Source organism: Eucalyptus grandis, chromosome 8 (genome assembly GCF_016545825.1).
Source record: "Eucalyptus grandis isolate ANBG69807.140 chromosome 8, ASM1654582v1, whole genome shotgun sequence".
Lineage (NCBI taxonomy): Eukaryota > Viridiplantae > Streptophyta > Magnoliopsida > Myrtales > Myrtaceae > Eucalyptus > Eucalyptus grandis.
Window position 1 is genome coordinate 66,134,714 of NC_052619.1, and position 15,556 is coordinate 66,150,269.

The 15,556-nt window shown below is 43.7% G+C and overlaps 3 protein-coding genes, 1 non-coding gene and 1 pseudogene across 4 annotated transcripts; 2 read left to right on the forward strand and 3 right to left on the reverse strand.

The window, feature by feature from the left end:
- Nucleotides 1–103: 103 nt before the first annotated feature.
- LOC120287455 lies at nucleotides 104–1,464 on the reverse strand (annotated as a pseudogene).
- LOC120286610 (40S ribosomal protein S15-4-like) lies at nucleotides 1,415–3,659 on the forward strand. Its single transcript, XM_039298931.1, has 4 exons — nucleotides 1,415–1,502; nucleotides 1,608–1,750; nucleotides 1,862–1,919; nucleotides 3,152–3,659. The coding sequence occupies exons 1-4, from the start codon at nucleotides 1,500–1,502 to the stop codon at nucleotides 3,416–3,418; spliced, it is 471 nt and encodes a 156-aa protein (XP_039154865.1). The 5' UTR covers nucleotides 1,415–1,499; the 3' UTR covers nucleotides 3,419–3,659.
- Nucleotides 2,435–2,595, forward strand: LOC120287971. Its single transcript, XR_005546224.1, has one exon. It is a non-coding gene; the product is annotated as a small nucleolar RNA snoR143 (small nucleolar RNA).
- Nucleotides 3,660–5,927: 2,268 nt separating the features above from the next.
- Nucleotides 5,928–7,642, reverse strand: LOC120286491 (transcription factor bHLH92-like). Its single transcript, XM_039298727.1, has 3 exons — nucleotides 7,183–7,642; nucleotides 6,696–6,989; nucleotides 5,928–6,112 (listed from the first exon to the last, which is right to left on the reverse strand). Exons 1-3 carry the CDS (start codon nucleotides 7,525–7,527, stop codon nucleotides 6,008–6,010), a joined length of 744 nt encoding a protein of 247 aa, XP_039154661.1. The 5' UTR covers nucleotides 7,528–7,642; the 3' UTR covers nucleotides 5,928–6,007.
- A 901-nt stretch (nucleotides 7,643–8,543) lies between these two features.
- Nucleotides 8,544–14,903, reverse strand: LOC104456125 (CRM-domain containing factor CFM3A, chloroplastic/mitochondrial). Its single transcript, XM_039300823.1, has 11 exons — nucleotides 14,332–14,903; nucleotides 13,904–13,988; nucleotides 13,127–13,810; nucleotides 11,821–12,293; nucleotides 11,614–11,744; nucleotides 10,971–11,321; nucleotides 10,470–10,626; nucleotides 10,095–10,387; nucleotides 9,592–9,651; nucleotides 9,416–9,505; nucleotides 8,544–9,309 (listed from the first exon to the last, which is right to left on the reverse strand). The coding sequence occupies exons 1-11, from the start codon at nucleotides 14,516–14,518 to the stop codon at nucleotides 9,079–9,081; spliced, it is 2,742 nt and encodes a 913-aa protein (XP_039156757.1). The 5' UTR covers nucleotides 14,519–14,903; the 3' UTR covers nucleotides 8,544–9,078.
- Between the last annotated feature and the right edge of the window lie 653 nt (nucleotides 14,904–15,556).

A 15,556-nucleotide genomic window follows, 5' to 3' on the forward strand; every position in this document is an offset into this window, starting at 1 on the left:
GGTGGCACAGTAGATATCCTTACCCGGATGGGCTGACAGAATGAAAGGCCGAATGCAGCTGCGATCACAAGCAAAACAAGCAGCAAGAGGACTTTTCCTTCCTTTACCAGTAGTCTCCACAAGAACAAATCCATCCTTGAAATGATGAAGCTTGATTAGCATCTCTAACAACAATGTCTCTCCCAGTGATCTTCGATATGAATTTTGTGGCAGTGTGGCAGTCTATACAAACCCGAAGATTCTTGATGATCCTGATCTCACTTCCAGGCTCAGTAGAAATAAGGCCAAAAGCAATATGATTTCGCTATGAACCTTCACCATTAGCTCCTTCTCTTCATCTTCCACATCATGCAAAAGCAGTGACAGTCTCTACCTGAAATCCAGCCTCCGTCATCTTCCCCATTAAATTTTCCAGCTTTGCATAGATTGCTTTGGTTTTTGAGGATGAGAACGTCTCCAGAGGTAAAGACATGTGGTAACCCACCAACTTCTATCAAAGTGCAGCCAGGGGTTTTGCCAAGCTCCTGCGTCGAACTACTTGTCGTATGGAAGCTGTAACGGATAATTCTTGTCAACAGAGCATATATTCGAGAGTAAGACATAATATCCAACATTTTCAGGGTCCAACTCAAATAGCCTTTTAGAGGCCAGATGTGCTAGTCTTGTGTCCTTGTGAATCATGCAGGCTCCTAGCAGTGCACCCCAGATAGCAGGCCCCGGCTCCACTGGCATTCTCTCTATAAATTCCAATGCCTTCTCTAGCTTTCCAGCTCGGCCGAAAAATGTCAACCATACAGGCGTAATGTTCAGCCAAGGGCTCAACGCCGTGATCATGTACCATGGAATGGAAAATCCTATCTCCTTCTGTCACCAAGCCAGCATGACTGCAAGCATACAAGGCAGAAAGGGAACGTAACTCCAGATGGTGAAACTCCAGATTGCAACATCTTGGTGAAGAGATCCAGGGCTTCTTTTTCCATGTCCATGAAGACCATATCCACAAATCATAGAGTTCCAAGTGACTACATTCTTCTCCTGCATCGAGTCAAATATTCTCCGTGCCTCCACATGCTCCCACATTTGCATACATGTCTATCAGAGCAGTCATAACATAAATGTTTGAATGGAATCCCTCTCGTTTAACTAGGTCGTGGACCCATTTTCCTAGACTTAGAGCTCCTAGTTGGGCACAGGCAGAGAATGCTAGTCACTGTCACTGATTTGGCTGGACCTTGGACGTCTGCATATTTGGAAAAGATGAATAGCTGCATCCGTTAACCCATTCTGCGCATAACCTGGAAATCATGGCATTCCAGGATGCTAAACTTTCTCGATGGATTCATCAAAAAACCTGCCGTGCAAGTTCAATTTCATTCAACCTACTGTACACATGGTTAACGCAGTTGAAATGGCAGGATTTGAAACCACCACCTCCTCCTCCTCGCTCGAGCTCCTCCGCCGCATCGGATCTCCCCGATTCCCGCAAGCAGAGAGCGACCATGGTGACTCCTTCTTCTTCTTCTTCTTCTTCTTCATCTTGATCTTCTTTTTTTGAGCTGAGTCTAGCTTACCGATGGGGGGACGCGGGGTTTTGGTCCCTTTTGCAGGCGGAAGTGGAGGCCGACGTCGCGGTTGCTGGCCAGCCGAAGAAGAGGACGTTCAAGAAGTTCTCCTTCCGGGGTCGACCTGGACGCGCTCCTCGACATGTCCACGGACGAGCTCGTCAAGCTCTTCACCGGGCTCGCAGAAGGTACCTTGTTGCTCTTTTGCTGTATTGTAGCGAGATCTTAAAGATTGGTCGAAGGTTGGACTGACGAGCGAATGATGTTGCTTTCGTGGTTTGATTTGATGATGTGGGTAGGTTCCAGAGGGGTCTCAAGAGGAAGCCCATGGCCCTGATTAAGAAGCTGCGCAAAGCGGTAATTTGCTTGTTTTCGTTAATTGTTATTTGCCTCTATCTAATTACCGAGTTTGATTAGACTGTATTACTGCAAATGAGCTAGATTTCTGTAGTATTGGTTTGTTTGCGCATCGAATTTGAAATCTGGTAGCTTTTGTTGGATCGATTTGCTGGTCAATATTGGTGCTTTGCCATTTCAATGGGTGATACTTGACTTACTGCTTAGGGGCTTTGTGTTTTTGAATGGAGTGGATGGGGCTGAGGTAAAGCATAGCAGTGTATAGTTGAGAGCAATATTTAATGTCTTCCTCTAATCAACAGGATCTGTTATTATAAATTTGTAAGAACAGTGAAATGCTTAAAGTTTGTTCAAGTTCTATACGCTTTGAAAATTCGTTGACTTGACGATGCTTGGGGCATAGAGTAGTTTGAGTGGAATCATCAGGGCTGACTGCTGAGCCGTTCCTGTGATCAAATAAGTTTCTTGGTATTTAGTCAAGAGCAATGTGGGGATTAGTGAATATGATAGGAGTTCTGCACCTGTGTATAGGCCTCCCTCTACTTGGTAGTGTGGCCTTAAGCGTTTGTGCAGAAACTAATAGCTGTTAAATCAGCGGCGGCCAGACAACCGCTGAGATGGATCCACAGGTGAATTGCCCAAAGTGCTGCTTGCCTACTAAATCCATCTTACATGCTCCCTTGGAATGTTATTTCTTTTGAAAAAAAAAAATTTAAGAGAACTGGCTTCCAAATACATTAGTTTATAGGAAATTTTATCTACTTGTGTGTCTTCTTTCTTTGTGGGTCATTAGTACTTTGAAGTCATCTGGGTCATAGTTTTGATTGATAAAGGATTTGTTAAGTCCCAGAATGATATTTAGTGGAATATTCTGAAAGTTAAAAAGAGAACATTGACTCATAATTAAGCTCATGCTTGATGTTGTAATTCTTGCGAGATACCTGTGAACTATCATAATGGATTCCAGTTTGATTTAGAGGACCAAAATTTTGCTTTCCAGACAGGGTTTTTTTGCTCTCTTCTAGCCAGGCATAGAGGCTGATAGATCATTGCACCTTCCGCTATGTTTGACTCAATTTTCAGCTTCATGCTGTATTTTACTTCCTACTATGAATGCTTGTTTCCTGAAAAAAAACTGCTCCTTGTGTAAAAACTCTTGATATATATTATTTATCTACTTACTGGTAAGATAATCCATGGTCATTGAATCTTTTTCTTGTCTGATGGATCAGAAAAGGGAGGCTCCCCCTGGTGAGAAACCCGAACCAGTCAGAACTCACCTGCGTAATATGATCATTGTTCCAGAGATGATTGGGAGCATCATTGGAGTCTACAATGGTAAAACCTTCAACCAAGTCGAAATAAAGCCTGAGATGATTGGACATTACCTGGCCGAATTCTCCATTAGTTACAAGCCTGTCAAGCACGGTAGACCAGGTATCGGTGCCACCCATTCGTCGAGGTTCATTCTCTCAAGTAAAATCGACGGGGCAGCCTGAGAGGTCTCATCCGTCTGTGTTTTTTTGCAAGGACGACCATCATCATTTTGGATGTCAGTTGCTATGTTATTTTAGCTTATGTTTCGAGTATCAGAGATACTTCTGAGGCAGAATTCTTCAGTTTGTTAAAATATAAGTTGTGGCAGTTGAAGCATTCACCTATTGTTGCGAATTTTCTGGATGGTTCATACATTGTGCGGTAATAGTGCTCTTATTAAGTCGTGGTGCTGAACATTTTCTAGTTGTCCTGTCCTGTCATGTCTTATACATGGAAAGAATGCGGTTACGATCCTGGGATAATCAAGTTTCCAAGCCCGGCAAAAGATGCAAATTTGAGAAATTAGTAATTAGTCTTTGTGCTATAGTTAAATCATCGGGCAATCACCGTGCCAAACTTGTTGTGTAGTTAAATGTTGATGCATGGAATGTGGTATTCACACACCGTTCAGAGTACCTAGAGTACATGAGTTCCAGCTTTTACTTGAATTGAAATCGTCTGGTAGATTTGCTTTAGGTTGCCCACGGACATCCCACGGACATCAAATCGGTTGGGCTTTACATCACAACAAATAGATTTTTCTTTTGAAGTAGATGGGCTTGTCCATGGTTAGTAAGATTCTTCTTCCTTTTGAGTCCTTCTATGACGGCGCTACCACGGGTGTACGCCGCCTTTGTTTGTGGCGATCTTTGCCACTCGGCCTTCTACCTCTAGTTTTACGAGGTGGTCATCTCTATAACCTTAGGAGGAGCTCGTTGTTGCACGCTGAGCTCTGTCTCGTTGCTGTCGATGACGCAATTGGTGAAAGCTTATTAGATCTGGAGGAGGTCTTTAGGATCTGGCTTCTCGGCCAGGTCATAGAGGGCGTTGTGGAGACCTTGCTGAGATAGGACGGCATGTAGTGACTAGGGGTGTCAAAAATACCCGGATTGACCTGATCCGTATTGAATCGAATCAAATCGGAAATTTCAGGTCTTTTGAGGTTTTGGTAATTGGTAAAAGAATTTGGGTGTTCTTGGCGGCTCAAATTTTTTTTTCTTTCGGTCATGTAACTCCAGTCGTTCAAACGACTATTTTGTAATCCTCCTTACGTAGTCCTTGAATACATTGCCTCTGGGACGAAGGTGAAGGCTTTCAGAGGGTATTGTGATTCCTGGGCAATGACAATTTCGTAGTACTCAGAGACTCTCTAGGCTTAGTGCCTGCGCCTCCTCTCCCCCTCACCTTTGAAGATGCATCAATGACTCACCTACGACTTTGTGGAGCCTGACAAGCCGTCATCCATGGTCGTTTGAAACAGCTCACTGTGACCCACAATCGAGCTCTAGTTCTCTCCTCCATGACCGTCTAGATCTCAATGAGACAGGCGGTCATGGAGCCTCATTGTCTCCATATCTGGAGAGTCATGCCAGATTTGGAGGCGCCTTGTCGCCAGTGAAATTCTCGTTTGTGGCGCTGTTCAACTCAGGAAGTTGCCGTAACGAAAAAATGCGAAGGAAGAAGCCCCCTAAAAAACATTAAACGCCCGACCCGCCCTGTATATCTCTTGTGTTCGGTTCAGCTATAGATGGAAACCCGAATTCAACCACCCATTGTTACCCCTAGTAGAGAGAGAGAGAGAGAGAGAGAGATTAACTTGGTGAGAACTGATTGGGATTGATTATGGTGAGGTTCAAAATCTTAAAACCGAATGGGATCTGACGAAGGAAAACGATGCGTGGGAACACGAATGAAAAACAATATCCACATGGCCACATCCCATTCAATTATCTCTTCTCGACTATGAATGAAAACCTCAGATCACGTCAGTGTACGGGGACAACACGCGAGAAGATTCCCACAATTTTTCGAGATTCCTAAGTTGTCTCGTGCGTGAGTATGTGCGTGAGCCCGAAGAGTAAGAAAAGGACTGGCAGGCCATCAAACCTGGCGGGTCGCTCGAATCGTCAATTCCTGGAACCTTTCCGCTGTTTTGGATCAGCGGTTTTGTTGACCCCCCTTCACATCTCAACGCTAAGTCATCGGGCTCCTTCGACGGCGTTTTTGACCCTTCAACGTTGATATTTTTTGGTTTATCCACTAGAATCACGTAATACTACTTTTCTATACTTGAGTTGGTGGCATGTCATGCCTTTGCGTGAACTAATTAGAAAGCTTTTGAAAACTTGTGCGTATAATTTACACAAGCGAAACATATCAATCGCTTTTTCATCGATAATACATCTCAATTATTAATTTTGTAACACTCGATATGAATATATACTTTCCCAATAGAGTTGGGCAAATGAAACTTGAGCGAATATAAAAGCCTCAAGAGCTATTCGTTAGGAAAATTTGAAGTTTTAATTTACGAAGTATAGTTCCCAACAATCCTAATCGAAGAAGACTCTAACTATACTTTCGATTAGTGAGCTACAAATACAGACGTGACCCACATTTTATTTGATCAGATCTGTACATAGATGACATCCATAATTTGTGACCACTCGACTAAAAGCACCCGAGGGAAACTTCGTCCTATTTACGAACATGCAAGTAAGGGAAGTCTCGAACCGACGTGGAAGAAACCTGGCGTCGATGTTCATCTCTCGTTAGCTCAACCAGTCCAACTTGCCCTCGTAGCTATTGGGAAGAAGTTTCCTCTCGGCTTCGAGCAGGGTCCACTGGATGACCTTTTCAACATCTGCGGCTTCAATCTTCTCGCATCAACAAAACAGGATGAATAGTCAAATGACTAAATTATTTTTAGCAAAAAGCCATTGTCGTCTAACGTTGCACGTGCGAGTCTTGCCGATTAATGGCTGCTAATACAGCTAATTAAGGAATGTAATCACTGATCTATTCGCTAGGTTTGACCTTTCCTTTCTCTTCTTCATGACCCTGACCAACTATTTCTGGAACTCGATCGAGCTTATGTTCTATGTGTAGATAAACCTCTCGGGACGTCATAAAAACATAAGCAAAATTGCCCATGAAAAGAAGACGTATCAGAACACAAGCCGGACACCAGAAACGGACAATCAATTCGACACACACAAACAAAAATAAAAAAAACATGCGAAAAGAGACGGCGCATGAAAAAAATGTGGTTTTCGAAATTCATGCTTTGGCAACAGAAACGAAGGACGCCCGACCTTTCCATGGACTGGGAAAATTTCGAACTTGTGCTGCATGAACATCGTACAAGTTCTTACTTACATTCGAGAAAAATGAAAATCACGTGCGAAGAACATGAAACAGTGATTAGTGTACATTGGCATCGGATTGTTGTGCACATACCTCATTTTCAACCTCGATCACGGCGAAGAGTTGGTCGGCCGAGCACTGCGTTTGAATCGCCGTAGCTTTCAGTCCCATGTTGTCCAGGCACTTGAGGACCTCCAACATAGAATCAATCCCGGACGTCGGGTTCGCAATCTTGACTCTGATCTTGGTCCCTTCAGCTTTGTCCCCTCCGCTCTTCTCGTTCAGTCCAGACTTCAGCTCCCCGTTTTGTCTCTCCAGCTCTTGCTTGTACTTCACCAGCTCCTTGATTCTCATGCAAGCTGTTTGGACGATGGAGTTCTTGTCATTCTGCAAAAGAGAGTCGCAACGGAGTTAGAGAGGCGCAGAAAATCTTACTCCCGAAAAGCTAGTACTCCCTATCCCCAGCCTGCCGCAGCGGGCTAGTTACAAGAAGTGGCCTGCAGAGGAATTCGAGTCTGCTTTCTGAACCGTCTGGTTTCGAGAGTTAAACCGCTCAACAAAGATTATAGCTTTTACAAACCTTGGTACCATGAGGCAATTCGGAGAGCAATGCCGAGTAGCTACGCTTCTGCTTCTCCCTCCTCATCCTCTCGCTCAGCATGTGTCGAAAACCCCGTTCGCGGTCGAATTCTTGGATCTGGCTCGGTTCGGCCCAGCTCCTCCTCAAGAACTCCATCACCCGCTTGTTCATATTATTCCCCGGGTTCGGCATGAACCCTCGGTCTTGACTCGGCAGCCGGTTTGTATACGGTGAAAAGGCGCTTGGGTTAGCCGGCGGCAGCGGCGGCGGCGGCGGCGGCGGCTCCACCAGTTGATCGCACCAGAAGATGTCGCTTTGAACCTCTTCGTGGAAGAACAAATCCATGACACCCCTTCCTCTCTCTCTCTCTCTCTCTCTCTTTCTCTCCCTTCAATTTTTGCCGGGGATTTTCAAATTTCTGCAGCAGCAGTTAATTTATAACGGTCCTCCTCCTGAAATGGCGTTTTCTCCCCGCACGAGAGGCTCGAAGAGCACGATATAAAACGTGGCATTTTTCCCCATTTCTGGCTGGGAAACAAAAAACGTGGTCAACTATGTTGTCTCTAGTCTCGGAGACTCCTATGCGGTCAAATTTTGCGCATGCGGTTCCATGGAAAAGTTTTGCGGTGGGGTAGCAGCTCGGGGGTCCTTGTCGAAAGCTGGTCAAACGTGAGGACAAGTCTTCGGTTTTAACCCCATTGGGACTGTACGAGGAGCGCAGTCCGTCTGATGCAAAATCAACGGCCGGCAGGAAGTCCATCAGATGAGATCAGCAGTTCTCCAGACCCGCTGATGACTAGGATGGAGGTTGACTTTCTAATTTCTCTCTACTTTTTTTAACCATTTTGGCTCAGATGACTTTTCTGCGTTCACACACCACACCAGGATGGCTAAGAGCTTTGAGTCAACGGATTAATATAAGGTTTATCGCCATAGAATAATGCTCATGTGTGTTTGAGACAGAGCGATGATGGCGAAACGGATTTTGATGCCAGACTATTTTCGGATACGTGAGATTGTAAAGTCGAAATCCTCGTGTGAATGGAATGCCGATAGCCTTGCTGGACCAACTGCGCTTTGCAGATGGGTACATGACCTTTTCAACATGATGGAGTCACAGTGGGATCGCTTTTAACCCTTTGAATTAAGAATGTGATATTGTTATGGATCAATCTAAATAAATGATGGCAGATATGGCAGAAGTATCACCGCTTATCGCGGTCAAAGTCGACCTGAATATCTGTCTATGTGGATAAACCCTAATCACTTGGCAATTGAAATAATGGTTTTAACTTTAATTTGCTTATTGTGGGAAGTCGACATAAAGTTCAGTCAAAGCTTAGAAGCAAAGTCAGCATTAGTTACAGAGAAGACCCTCCGATAGAATATGAAGATATATTAAGGCACGGTTTGGAACCTTTGAATAACTAAAGAGTCAATTTATCCGTTGATATCATTGGCGATGTTATTCAAGATGGTCCCAACAAAATAGAAAAAGAAGAAAAAACAAAAAACTATCATCCGCCAATGAGTCATGATCTTGCCAAGAACTTTATATGCCAGTAAGCATTCGGATTTCTGACTGTCGGGTCCCCTTTTGAACCGGCCACAGTGTAGCAAGCGTGATACCGTACCAGAAAAGGTTAAAGAGTCACGCATTGCATGGCACTGCCTCATCTAATCAAATTGTCGAACATTGGTCAGCCATGTGAAACCCACCGTGTTCAGATTATACCCCACGCCTTCTGTACAGGAGATGGAGAAGACATCTTACACCTGCAAAACTATAGCCACAAGCGCTTCCATCGTTATCGTGCTTAAGCTATAATCTCGTCCAAGCATTCAATGTTTATGCCAGAAAATGCTTGAAGTTCGTTCTTCTGTGCAGTTCTGCAACTAGGACCAATTATGACCAATTTCTTTCTCGTGATTGGTGGCATCCACGGTGGTGCTCGATACTGCATATGCACGTGCAGTCAGGTCTTCTGAATCTGGTTGAGATTCCTCATTTTCTTCATCATCTGAAAAATCAGCTTGCGAGAGCAGTTCATAACTCGGATTGCTGGGTTCATCTCCACCGTCATTTTCGCTGTTATACATCCCTAGATATGCCTCATCTCCTTCCTCCTATTTAAAAAGGATCAGAAACAGATAACACAAAGAAACAGGAATCTTGGAACCTAATTTAAAATAGATATAAGGAAAAGCAAGATAAGAACAAGCTAAGGTATACCTCACTGTCCTCCTCATCAGTGGGGTAAGCAGAATCTAATCTGTCATAAAAAGCATTGTTGCGTTTTTCTTTCATGCGGTCCATTTGTTCCTATGAATATGCAAGTAACTTAAGTATATCGCTGTTTAAACAACTGTACTAAACTGGCAAAATTCAACAAGTAACGGGGCCCTTACGATTTCAGATTGAAGTTGCTCCACCTTTTTCTGCAGATTGGCCACGTGATTTTGGAATGCCTGTTTCAACGAAACAAAGAAACTGTCAGAAATTTCTATGTTATCTTCCTCCTAAAAAATAGACACTTGCCACATGAACAGTATCAATCCAGGTGCTTTTGACATCTAAATCCGGAAACCAAGGAACTTCCACAAAGCTAGACAGCCGTCAGGTCATCAACAAGTGACTCATGCCATTGTGCTCCCACAATATTCAGAAATGTGTTTCAAACCAAGACTGCAATGGAAAATTACCAGCCAAGCATACCAATTACCATACACACAAGTGCACTCTGTTTTAATATCTGGAACTCAACAAAGATGGGAACATATTATTAGAGCACACCACTAGCATTGGCACAGATACATGCACATCAAACAAGGTGAAATATGTTTGTACCTGCAAATTTAATACCAGAAAATCAAGAATTTTGGTGAAAATAGATGCAGTTGCATAGCCGTACCTCACGCCTTTGAAGCTCAATAGAACGAGCCAGAGCCTTCCTCTTTGTCAAAAGATTCTTCGGCCTCAAGGTGGAAGGCCGCTTATAATCCTTTCCACGGAACACCACAATGGCGTACCCTTTGGAGACTTTGTCTACAGAAACCAAGATCCCACCACTCTCGGCTTCAAGAGCCAATGCTACTTTCTTAACAGAGTCAAAGGTCTTTGCCTTCACAATGATCTTCACCAGTTCTCGATACTTCCAGTGCAAGTGCATGTTCTCCACTGTACCATCAAAAACTCCCCGTCTTCCTGGAAGAAGGAGATCAATCAGCAATGTAAGCATTAGTCTCCCGGATTTACATACGTGAATGGTAATGTCAAGAGTTTCTACCAAGAAGCAAAAATGCTTTCATCCTTAAGCCAATCTTGCGGAACATGAATCTCTCTTCATCAGAGATGCTTTCTGGGTCTGCTTGCTGTTCTGCCGGTTTCAGGAACTCCTCAACCTTTGACAAAGCTCTTTCGGCTCGAGATAGCCTTTTCTCAGCCTAGGAGATTTATTCAAATTTAGGTTGTAAGCAGATAGACATTTAGTACTAACACCATGTCCACTGATGCTTCAGCATAGTAAGACATAAATTACACACTTCATTATTGAATTCAACCACGCATCAATACCTCACCTATTTGATGAATACTTCTGAAAAAATATCTTTTGGGCAGAAATGAATGAAAATTTCAAGCACAACATTAATCACTAGTGAACCTTCAACAAGAGTTTTGCTTTCACCAGAACCAAAGATGCTTGGTTTAACAACAACTATTTACAGGAAGAGGCCATTTATGCTCTTAAAGCAAAGAGAGATGCTGTACAAGAAATGAAAATACTCACAAAATCAAGCTTTCTTTCGAGCTTCCTGACAAGGCTTGCATGCCTTGTTATTTCTGCTTCTATCATAACATTTTCTTTGTGCTGTTCATCCAACTTCTTTCCCCACTTTTTATTGGCATCAAGAGTCTCCATAAGCGTACCAGTATTTCCAGGCTGCTCATACATATGATTGGTTGGGACAACCAAGGCTGACGCCCTCAAGCGAGCCTGCTCCTCCTCATCTTGAAGGGACTTTGCTAGTCTTTCCCTCTCCAATAATGCTTCAGTGACTTCTGGTGAGAGAAAATTTTTACCTCGATAGAAGACCAAGAAGTCCTTGTTTCTCGAGAGCAGAATCCCCCCTGTCAATTTCTATATCAAAAAGGTCAACTTAAACCATACTTTTCTACTGCTCATGAAAAAAGGCAAAACAATGCAAGTCGATGCGATCAGAAAACAAACTAGTAGATTCCTTATGAATTGTCTTGATCGGCATAAAAAAATTTCAGTAGATTCAAGCGAAAAACTGTCATCATGAGAAAATAAACATGCAAAAAAATTGATCACAATTCTATGGAAAACCATCGTTTTTGAGGTTCAATGACATTACCAGAGACATCAATAGAGTACTTAATGGGTTGGACAAGTTTCCTGGAGCAATTACCTTAAGATCTTCTGCCATCCTCTCACTAGTTGTAAGCATTACGCCACGTTTAAGTGCAACCTTTGCAATTGAACTTTTTTCCCATAGCTTGATCATGGCCACAGCCAAACCTTGGAGCTGCCTGCTTCTTCCTGGATACGAGAGAATTAAAGAACAATGAGAATGCCACTATGAGAGCCAACCAAGTAAGACGATGACATCACATACCTAAAGCAAAATGTGGAGGAAGTACTCTAGCAAGCCTTCTCAAAGCCGTTGCCTCCTTTTGGCTAATCGTTGCTCGTACTCCATAAGGAAGGATTCTGAAAGGAGGTTGGTAACCAGGAATTGTTCCAGGCAACATGTCTGCATCCACAGGCAAGGGCTCGCATCCTGGCCAGTCTTTGTACCTAGGACCCAGGCTATCTAGCAATTTATCCATTTCATGTTCATATTCAACTTCTGGCGTTGATCCTGTATCCTTATTCTCAGACGCAATTTCAGATGCCTGTGCATCCTCACTGATTCCATATTGCGAAGGATTCCTACCAATGGTATCAGCAGGTGTTGATGAAGTAGCTGAGCTCCCTTCTTTTCTAAATATTCGTTTATTCAGTTGCACTGAAGGGTCTTTGTAGCTCACACCTCTATACAACGAAATGGACGTTCCAGACCTCCATACCACCAGACCACCAGTTTTCCTCTGTACACGTGCATACAAGCATCATCAATAGATAAAATTACTTCAATACGCTTTAATAGTACCATTAATTAGGTTGCTTTCTGCAACACTATAAAGCGTGAAAATTAAAAGATATTACTATATGGCCACAGTGCCTAGCAGCATTGTGGATAGAGAGAACAAGCTAGAATGCGCATATTCCATTTCCATGGGTTTAAATTATTCATACTTGTCTAATTGAAAATGGTAGTGAATAATTATCTACCACAGCCAGCCTTTACCTTCATGTCATACTTCCAGTTTCTACCAAACATGTTAATTAAACTAGAAACTTCAAATAACAAAGGGTGAGTTCTATCTTAATGGTTATGTGAAAGGTGATCATAGCTTTATCTGATTACTGACCACAGCTTGGGCCAGATGCACACGATCAAAGGACATACTCTGAACACTGTCCAATTGTTGGAAGCTGAAACCCATCTAAAACATGCTAAAGTTTGAGTCCTAGATCACCGACCAATGAAAATTAGCAACCTTCTTAAATTCTGCTAGAACAAATCTGACTATCTAAACACAGGTTGCATATCTCTTGCTCATTTTCAGTGAAATCAATAGTTGAATGTAGCCTATGTGGCTGAAACAGAAAGCACATGAAGCTGCCAAATCAACCTCAGCTGCCTTGATGAACATCAAACAAGAAAACCAGCACCTCGATTAAATTCAGTATAGGTACAAGTCTGGTGGACCTTTCTATCAAGCTGCATATTACATTAACTACAGATTCCCTGTTAACAAGAGGGACTAAATGATACGAGACGTGAGAAATTGATAACATATATGCAAGAAGCATACCTCAATATCTCGTGTGTCCTCTTCATGTTAAGTGCAGGCGAACCCTCAATTTTCAACCTCACAATTTCTGAAGACTTCCACCTCTCATGAATCGTGTCCACGACTGCCTGCGTAACACCACCTCCCTTAATCCTCATCTTGCTCTTCGTCTGAAAAGTCAAGTTCCTCAACCTCCTTAGCTCCGGCTCTGGAAGTGTCAATTCCGCCACCGACGTCTTGCTCTTACTCCTCGCCGACCACCCTTCTTCCTCTCCCTTCCCCTTTGGCTTCTCCCATGGAAACCTTGCTCCACTGCCCTCCCCAATCACATTTGCTTCCACAATTCTTGACTCTGGTGAAAACCCGCCTCGTGTGTTTGGCAACAATCCTTCCTCCACATAAAAGATATCCTCCTCAGATCCTTTCTCCACCACTCTTTCCAGCGGTCTCTCTCTCCTCTCATACCCATCATCCATATATCCAAATTTCTTCAATTTCTCCACAATCCTCTGCATCGTGGACCCACCGCCGCCACCAACGTCGCCGCTATTTCTGTAATTCATCGTAGCCTGAGGCTGTTTGGGGCTGTTTTGCCTGTTGGGTTGATTCCATTTATCTAACCAACCATTGCTACTACTAAAGCTTAAGCTGGGATTGAATAAAGAAACGGGCTTTCCTCTAGCAGGAGCTAAAATGCTCGATTTCCTACAAAGGGTTTGTTCAACGGACGCAAAAGAAAGAGCATTAAACTTCGCCGCGCACAGAGAGTCGGTCTTGCGATGAATTAGAAAGCCATACCTGAATAGAATGAAGCGGTTCCCATGAAACGTCGATGGGTAGAATTGACGGGGAGGGACGAGAGCCATCGAAGAGAGAGGTATACCTACGAATCAAATCATCAAGATAACACATCAACTCGTCGGAAACGAGTGAAGCACAGTGAGTTTTACTGAGATTTTTGAGAGGTTTTGGCCATGAAAGAGAGGTGCTTCGCAGATGGTTTTGCAGGGCAGTGGGAACGTGCTCGTAATATCAAAGGTATGGTTGGCTGCGAGAGCGCGCACGTTCTGGTCGGATTTAGGCCATCCCGGCCCGTATTCAGACAATGGATTAGCTCCACAAAGAGTTTTTCGTACAGACATGATGACATGCGCTGTTATTCCAAAGTGAATTTCTTAAAAAAAATTAATTGAGGGAAATCACTGAAGAACAGAGCAGCGAGGAACCTTCGGTAGACGAACTCGTTCTGATTGATGTGGACGTACTCAGCCGATTCTTCAATGTGCTGATCCATCCTTCACGCGAGTCGGCATCAGAGCGTTCGCGGCGAGCGAATCGGGGCGACCGTTTCGAATCAGGTCGAGACGACGATGAAGAGGGTCGTCGAAAAAGGGCCGAGGCCCAAGCCCACATCCGAGGGGGAAGTCGGAGAGGAGGGAGAGCGGAGAGGAGGCTCGCGTTCCGGTTGGCGCAGCGGTAGCACACGCCCACCAGGCTCCCCGCATATCAACACGATCAACGGCTTGGCTTCCGTATCTCATTCCTCATCCTTCCCTCACATCACATGCCTCCTCCTCCTCCTCCTCCTCCTCCTCCTTCCTCGGTTCTTCTACCGTCGCACCGTCGACCGGACGCCATCAACTGCTGCTCATCGACGTTCTGCCAAACCATAGAAACGACGCGATCGGGAACCGTCAGCGATGGCGGCGGAGTCGACAGAATCGGCGGTCCGGAAAATCGCCGTCGCGGGATCGAAGCCGGACTTTGAGACGGCGGAGGAAGAAGATGATGCTCCCGCGAAGAAAGCTTCAACAGAAGATTCGGGAGAGGAACTCGCCGGCGGAGGAACCGAGAGCGCCCCCTCTTTTTCCGGTTTTGTGACCCGAAACCCGAGTCAACGATTTCGGAAATCGGATGTCGGTCCAGCGTATCTAATCTTTCCTTTTTGTTTTTTCAGTTTTGAACGACTGATTATTTCTTCCTTTTTCTTTGATTGAAAGTTGAGATCCTACTAACAAATTGCTCTTTTAATTGGATTTCTTATTCTCTTAGGGATTGTATTGACTATTTTGTCTATAAATCTTTCAATTGTGTCAATCTAATTTTAAACTCTTTAATGATTTGCCAAACTAGTCCTTATGATTTTAACGAATTGTCAATTTAGTTATTTTAGCTAATTTTAGCCGTATGTTGTTGATATTACGGTTTAGTTAGCTCTAGCCATTTTACTTATTGTGACCGGTGCTAACATGGAAAATTTTAAATTATTCAATTTTTTTGAATTTTTTTATTATTGATTTTTACTTTTCTTCCTTTTATTTTTTCCTCTTTTTACATATGACAAACAGCCCCATTGATCACTTGATGACAGCTTGCCAGCCCTCGCTATAGCTAACAAGGGCATTACAAGCCCTCACTATAATCGGTGAGAGCCTAGTTGAGGGCCGCGAT

Coding starts and splice junctions, on each gene's coding strand:
- LOC120286610 (XM_039298931.1), top strand. Junction 1,751..1,861: donor CTTCACCGGGCTCGCAGAAG/GTACCTTGTTGC, acceptor TGATGTGGGTAG/GTTCCAGAGGGGTCTCAAGA. Junction 1,920..3,151: donor TTAAGAAGCTGCGCAAAGCG/GTAATTTGCTTG, acceptor CTGATGGATCAG/AAAAGGGAGGCTCCCCCTGG.
- LOC120286491 (XM_039298727.1), bottom strand. CDS start 7,527: ATGGATTTGTTCTTCCACGAAGAGGTTCAAAGCGACATCTTCTGGTGC. Junction 6,990..7,182: donor AATTGCCTCATGGTACCAAG/GTTTGTAAAAGC, acceptor TCTCTTTTGCAG/AATGACAAGAACTCCATCGT. Junction 6,113..6,695: donor TGATCGAGGTTGAAAATGAG/GTATGTGCACAA, acceptor TGATGCGAGAAG/ATTGAAGCCGCAGATGTTGA.
- LOC104456125 (XM_039300823.1), bottom strand. CDS start 14,518: ATGTGGGCTTGGGCCTCGGCCCTTTTTCGACGACCCTCTTCATCGTCG. Junction 13,811..13,903: donor AACCGCTTCATTCTATTCAG/GTATGGCTTTCT, acceptor AACCCTTTGTAG/GAAATCGAGCATTTTAGCTC. Junction 11,322..11,613: donor GGATGGCAGAAGATCTTAAG/GTAATTGCTCCA, acceptor TTTTTGATATAG/AAATTGACAGGGGGGATTCT.